General features: G+C 52.6%; 1 protein-coding gene across 1 annotated transcript in view; it reads right to left on the reverse strand.

Moving 5' to 3' along the window:
* Positions 1 to 7,500, reverse strand: part of mta1 (metastasis associated 1) — a 28,593-nt gene that overhangs the window by 11,275 nt on the left and 9,818 nt on the right. Inside the window, exons 4-6 of the mRNA XM_084683983.1 lie at positions 4,165 to 4,291; positions 2,468 to 2,531; positions 1,227 to 1,344 (exon numbers count right to left, since the gene is read on the reverse strand). Coding sequence (XP_084540109.1) covers positions 1,227 to 1,344; positions 2,468 to 2,531; positions 4,165 to 4,291 — 309 coding nt within the window. The remainder of the gene's footprint in view (positions 1 to 1,226; positions 1,345 to 2,467; positions 2,532 to 4,164; positions 4,292 to 7,500) is intronic.

A 7,500-nucleotide genomic window follows, 5' to 3' on the forward strand; every position in this document is an offset into this window, starting at 1 on the left:
ATCGACTTTTATTTTGAAGGCTCCACAAAACCTGGCATATGGGGTATCGCCATTTTCAGCTAGCTCTAAGCTACAAGGATCACTAGCTCATTTCATTGCCATTGTAAGCCAGTTAGAAAAAATCGTGTAGAGGGGGCGGTGGGGGGGGGGGGGTGCAGGGGGAGGGCGGGACGCACCGACCTGGTTGGCTTTAGAGGGCTGTCACCGGGGCATGGAAGCTCCTATTGGGTCAACCAAGATGTCTATCAAAAGGTCATAGTGTAGCGGCCATTTTAAGACTATCCCCGGGTTTCTACTCTACTCACATGAGTAGCTATTAGCAATTGTTTGTGACACTTCGTCCAAAAATGTTTTTGATTTGTAAGAATGAAGCAAAAAGATCGTGGCTATGTGTGGATATAATTCATTGTTTGGACAACTACTCGACATGGTTTGATACTTTGGACCCTTGGGAATGTAAGCAGATGAGGTTTTGATGAGTTGTGTGCATACCTGGAACATTCCTAAGTAATCGTAGGTAAGTACAACTTTTTTCTCTGGCATTGTTGAATGAACAGTCACCGGACAAAGACGTTGACGGTACTTTCTGTTGCGAGTTGAGCTTGAATTGGTTTATTTCAATGGAAGCACAAGAATCATAGCTTTCCAACGTGGTATCATATGTGTAGCCATCTAAAAAAATATTTTTTTGAATTTGAGTGCGTTTTCACTGAGGGAGGGGGGCGCAGCATTTCTGTATCGCGGGCGATACAGGACCTCTATCTGGTTAATATCATCTAACATGGGTAAGACCTGGGTTTTTCAGGACTGAGGCCGATACCGATTATTACAGATCAAGTACACCGATAACCGATATTTTGAACCGATATATACGTCTTGTGTATAATGAAAGTTAATGTCAAAATTAAGAATAAAAAGGGCTCTGACAAAGACTCTCTTTAAATTATTTCAACCATATCTTTAATTCTGAGAACTGTTAATAATAACATTAAAACTGATACCAATAACCATAAAAATGCTCAATAACGGCGCCGTTGACCCCTAGTAAGACCGTCCACTAATTCTAACCCTAAAACCTGTGAAAAGCTTTGCTGGTCAAGTTTCTTCACATTAAACTATACTTGTGAGATTTCGTCCCCACAAGGATACTTAAACAAGAGACACGCCCACACACAGACACACTGTTAGAGGGCTCTGTGTGATCCGTGCCGGCACCGTGGGCCTACCCTCAGGGAGCAGGTCCGTGATGTCAGCCTGGTACTTGTTCCCCACGCGGATCTCCCCCTTGTCCGCCAGCAGGGTCTTCTGCTGGGGGTCGTACACCAGGGAGTAGAAGAACGCATCCTGGAGGGGCCGGGGGGAGGGGGGGGGGGGGGGTAGGGTTGGAGGAAGAGAGAGAGAGGTGGGGGGAGGGGTAGAGGGAGAGGGGGGATGGAGGGGAGAGAGAGAGGTGGGGGGGATGGGTAGAGGGAGAGAGAGGTGTGGGGAGAGAGAGAGGTGGGGGGGGGATGGGTAGAGGGAGAGAGAGGTGTGGGGAGAGATGGAGGGGAGAGAGAGGTGGGGGGAGGGTAGAGGTAGAGAGAGGTGTGAGGAGAGGGAGAGGTGGGGGGGAGGGGTAGAGGGAGAGAGAGGTGTGGGGAGAGATGGAGGGGAGAGAGAGGTGGGGGGAGGGTAGAGGTAGAGAGAGGTGTGAGGAGAGGGAGAGGTGGGGGGAGGGGTAGAGGGAGAGAGAGGTGTGGGGAGAGGGAGAGGTGGGGGGGAGGGGTAGAGGGAGAGAGAGGTGTGGGGAGGGATGGAGGGGAGAAAGAGAGGCGGGGGGGGGGGGAGGGGTCCCAAGGGGAGAGAGATAGGGAGAGAAACAAAATGAGACTGAAGACCAGAAAGAGTGAAGTGAATTGAATGTGAGGGTGTGTGTGGGTGCTTGTGGAGTGGGTGTGAGTTTGTGTGTGTGTGTGTGTGTGATAAGTGTGCATGTAGCGTGTGAAAGATGATGTTTGTGCAATATGTTTGTGTGGGTGTGGTAAGTGTATATATGTTGTGTGTGTGGTAATTGTGTATACGTTGTGTATCTGTGTGTGTGTGTGTGTGTGTGTTTTGCTCCTCACTTCTAGTGGAGTCTCTAGTCTCCTCATTACTGAGTGTGAGGAGAACATTCTGGGTCAACACACTGAATAATTCAACTAAACCAAGACTTCTAAACTCTTACTCATAAACACTCACACACAATCCCTCACATACACTACCTTGCTCGCTCTTGCAAGCTCTGTCTGTCTGTCTGTCTGTCTGTCTGTCACTTTCACACTCTCACTCCCTCACACACACAGCCACTCTCTCTCACAAACACGCGCACACACACACACTGTATTACATACAGTCCCTCTATCACAAACAAAAATCCTGCTGCCTAGCCGTCCTCCACGCTGTCTCAGCGCTCAGACAGACAGAGGTACGAGTCCTAGTCACCTACCTCACGATCCAGGTACGACTTCAGAGCCTCCGTCTCATTCAGCAAGGTCACGCAACACTTTCCCCTAAAATCAGCCAACCGCAGACAGGAGGAAGGTGTCGTCAGCCAATCATAGACAGAGGAGAAGCGTCACCAACCAATCCCAGACGGGGGGAGGAGGTGTCGTAAACCATTCACAGACTAGACTGGTGAACTGTAATAGCGGTTTGCAACCGCAGAGCGGAAGGCCTATAGAGATGCTCTGCTAATAGAGCTGAGAGAGAGACAGACAGGGTACAGGGGCTGAGAGAGACAGGCTATAGGGGCAGTATGAGAGAGAGACAGGCTATAGGGGCAGTATGAGAGACAGACAGGGTACAGGGGCTGAGAGAGACAGGCTATAGGGGCAGTATGAGAGAGAGACAGGCTATAGGGGCAGTATGAGAGAGAGACAGGCTATAGGGGCAGTATGAGAGAGAGACAGGCTATAGGGGCAGTATGAGAGACAGACAGGGTACAGGGGCTGAGAGAGACAGGCTATAGGGGCAGTATGAGAGAGAGACAGGCTATAGGGGCAGTATGAGAGAGAGACAGGCTATAGGGGCAGTATGAGAGAGAGACAGGCTATAGGGGCAGTATTAGAGGGAGACAGGCTATAGGGGCAGTATGAGAGAGAGACAGGCTATAGGGGCAGGATGAGAGGGAGACAGGCTATAGGGGCAGTATGAGAGGGAGACAGGCTATAGGGGCAGTATGAGAGAGAGACAGGCTATAGGGGCAGTATGAGAGAGAGACAGGCTATAGGGGCAGTATGAGAGAGAGACAGGCTATAGGGGCAGTATAAGAGAGAGACAGGCTATAGGGGCAGTTTGAGAGAGAGACAGGTTATGTCAGTATAAGAGAGAGACAGGCTATAGGGGCAGTATGAGAGGGAGACAGGCTATAGGGGCAGTATGAGAGAGAGACAGGCTATAGGGGCAGTATGAGAGGGAGACAGGCTATAGGGGCAGTATGAGAGAGAGACAGGCTATAGGGGCAGTATAAGAGAGAGACAGGCTATAGGGGCAGTTTGAGAGAGACAGGTTATGTCAGTATAAGAGAGAGACAGGCTATAGGGGCAGTATGAGAGGGAGACAGGCTATAGGGGCAGTATGAGAGAGAGACAGGCTATAGGGGCAGTATGAGAGGGAGACAGGCTATAGGGGCAGTATGAGAGAGAGACAGGCTATAGGGGCAGTATGAGAGGGAGACAGGCTATAGGGGCAGTATGAGAGGGAGACAGGCTATAGGGGCAGTATAAGAGAGAGACAGGCTATAGGGGCAGTTTGAGAGAGAGACAGGTTATGTCAGTATAAGAGAGAGACAGGCTATAGGGGCAGTATGAGAGGGAGACAGGCTATAGGGGCAGTATGAGAGAGAGACAGGCTATAGGGGCAGTATGAGAGGGAGACAGGCTATAGGGGCAGTATGAGAGAGAGACAGGCTATAGGGGCAGTATGAGAGGGAGACAGGCTATAGGGGCAGTATGAGAGGGAGACAAGCTATAGGGGCAGTATGAGAGGGAGACAGGCTATAGGGGCAGTATGAGAGGGAGACAGGCTATAGGGGCAGTATGAGAGAGAGACAGGCTATAGGGGCAGTATGAGAGAGAGACAGGCTATAGGGGCAGTATGAGAGAGAGACAGGCTATAGGGGCAGTATGAGAGAGAGACAGGTACCTGATGTGAGTTGCAGGTAGAGACTCAAGCTGGCGGGAGAGGAACAGCTCTCTGTGTCTCAGCTGGTGTTTCTGTTTCTCAGGCAGGTCCACGATCTCAGGATTCTCCATCTCCTCCTCCATCTCCCCTGACACACACACGCGCACACATAGAGAAACACACACACCCGCGCGCGCGCGCACACACACACACACACACACACACACACACACACAGACGCGCGCACAACGATAAACACAGACACAAGCCAAATCAGCTTTGCAGTCAGAATAAAATGTAATTGGTGTCATCAATTTGAGTGAAGTCTTCCTACATTCACCCACACCTAGGCTTCTCACACACCTTAACTGAATGAAGGTACCATACTAGATACTAGCGCGCGCACACACACACACACACACACACACACACACACACACACACAGAAGGCCCAGCGAAGATGTACAGTGGACAGACAGGATGTTCTGTGGGTGTTTATTATTCTCTATGAGTCAGGACTGGCTTGTGACCATCCAATAAGGACACACCATCACTCTGTCAGAGCGTCTATTCATCTCCCCCCTCCACCCCCTCTTCCCACCAACCTTCTCCCAACCCCTCTCCCCCAACCCCTCTCTCTCCTCCCCCAGCTACCTCCAGGTAGCTGGGGGAGGAGGGGTGGGAGAGAGGAGGAGAGTTAGAAAGGAGAAAAAGAGAATGAAAGAGAGAAGTCGAGAGAGAGAGAGCGAGAGAGAGCGAGAGCGAGAGCAAGGTTGAGGAGCCAGTGGGCGCGTGCTCCAGTTCATTTCCAGTTTCATTAGAGGCGGAGGGAGACGGGGAGAGAGAGAGACGGACAAAGCAGAACAAAAGCAATCAGGGGATTTTCAGGAGAAAGGATGTGTGGCCAAAATCAATACTCCTTCACCCTCTCTCATTCAAACACCCAGTCCCCACCACACACACACACACACACTAGCTCTACCTGTGAGGCAACAGAGGCTGCAAGCTAGGCTGGATCATGTGCCTCCCTCCATCACATGGTCACATGCCTAATGAGTGGGGAGGAACCCAGCACGGAGTGAGGAAGTGCCTGAGGCAAGTGTGTGTGGGAGTGTGTGTGTGTGTGTGTGTGTGAGAGGGTGAGTGAGTGTGTGTGTGCGTGAGTTTGTGTGAGTGTGTGTGTGTTTGTGTGTGTGTGAGTGTGAGTGTGTGTGTGACTGTGTGTGTGACTGTGTGTGTGTATGAGTGTGTGTTCATGAGACAGGGTGTGCGCTCGTGTGAGGCTTCAGGGTTTGGACTGTGCAGCGAGGAACGGGGTCATTATATCAACCCCTTAGTGTGTGTGTGTGTGTCCTTGAGAGGAGGAGGAGGAGAGGGAGGACCCCACCACCACCCAGTCCTGCTGTCTCTCTCTACCCTTCTCTCTCCTCCTCCTCCTCCTCCTCCTCCTCCTGCTCCTCCTCCACACCCAATCTCCTGGCACAGCACCATACTCCCAGCAAATTGCCTCTCCATCTCACCTGTCCCTACCAATTATCAATTATTGATGAATGAGACGGCTTACGAAGGGGGGGGGGGGGGGGGGAGGAGAGACCTGATGATAGGGGGAGAGCAGGAGGGAGGGAGGGAGGGAGGGAGGGAGGGAGGGAGGGAGGGAGGGAGGGAGGGAGGGAGGGAGGGAGGGAGGGAGGGAGGGAGGGAGGGAGGGAGGGAGGGAGGGAGGGGTCATTGCAGTAGCGTTACCTGCCTGTGTGGGATCCTACAGCTCATCACCATGAGGCCCCAGGTCTTTCTCTGCTCCTCAGACCCACTCACAGACTGTGTGCTATCATAGACATGGTACTGGTGTGCTGTGGTTGAGATCTTATCGTGTTTGCACTGTGACCGGTAGCTGAGATGTGGCTGCTTTGCACTGTGCCTGGGAAGCAAAGACTGTTCCTCGACTCCACACTTGTGATCCTCGATCTTCTGCTGTACTTTCTAAAAGCCCTCTTCGTATGTGAGCTTTGCATACGATCGTCTGCTAAAGGGATACACGTCAAATGTAAGCGTGTCGTACCTAGAACCATGTCATTGACTGGAAGCTTCTGTAAGGGAGGTTACGGGTGGCACTGTCTCCATCAAAACAAAAGTCCTGGAAAGTCACATGCGCGGAGGGTTCACTCTGGTAGGTGTCTCTCAAGGTAACTGACCAGTCAGGACGCTGATCTGCCTGTGGGGGAGGGGGGGGGGGCTAAAAGAAAGGAGGGCGGAGTCCTGAGGCCCAGCGAGGGAAGGTTCTCAAACCCAGCGAGGAAAATATTTGATCTGTGACTCACTGCAGTCATGCACACATGCACGCACGCACACCGCTCCCCCCCCCACACACACACACACACACGTAGACTGACACACACCAAGACAAACTGGCACGGACCCACATACTCAAACACAGAAACGCATGCCGACACAAAGACAAACGCACTGTAAGACACGCACACACGCACACAGAGGCAGACGCGCGTGCACGCTGAGGCTGTGAAGAAGAGATCCAGATCTCAACTACAAACTGGTCCGACCCGATCCACGGGGCCTGCTGCCCGACCTGCACGCAGGGGGAACACCTGTCAACGACACACGCACATTTACACACACACACACACTACACACAGCCTCGTTTACGTGGACTACATTACACACGCGCACACTACACGTCCAGTCACCAGGCCCTCAGATTTTCCCCTCCTCTCCTTCTCCATGTCCTTGGTGGCCAGGCCGGGCCAGAAACACAGACAGGATATGGCCCACTCCCCTGCTCTACACAGCCCTGCTCTACACAGCCCTGCTCTACACAGCCCTGCTCTACACAGCCCTGCTCTACACAGCCCTGCTCTACACAGCCCTGCTCTACACAGCCCTGCTCTACACAGCCCTGCTCTACACAGCCCTGCTCTACACAGCCCTGCTCTACACTCCCCTGCTCTACACAGCCCTGCTCTACACAGCCCTGCTCTACACTCCCCTGCTCTACACAGCCCTGCTCTACACAGCCCTGCTCTACACAGCCCTGCTCTACACTCCCCTGCTCTACACAGCCCTGCTCTACACAGCCCTGCTCTACACTCCCCTGCTCTACACTCCCCTGCTCTACACTCCCCTGCTCTACACAGCCCTGCTCTACACAGCCCTGCTCTACATTCCCCTGCTCTACATTCCCCTGCTCTACACAGCCCTGCTCTACACAGCCCTGCTCTACACAGCCCTGCTCTACACAGCCCTGCTCTACACAGCCCTGCTCTACACTCCCCTGCTCTACACAGCCCTGCTCTACACTCCCCTGCTCTACACTCCCTGCTCTACACTCCCCTGCTCTACACT

This window comes from Hypomesus nipponensis, chromosome 3 (assembly GCF_054491055.1).
Source record: "Hypomesus nipponensis isolate SF chromosome 3, ASM5449105v1, whole genome shotgun sequence".
In the NCBI taxonomy this organism is placed as follows: Eukaryota; Metazoa; Chordata; class Actinopteri; order Osmeriformes; family Osmeridae; genus Hypomesus; species Hypomesus nipponensis.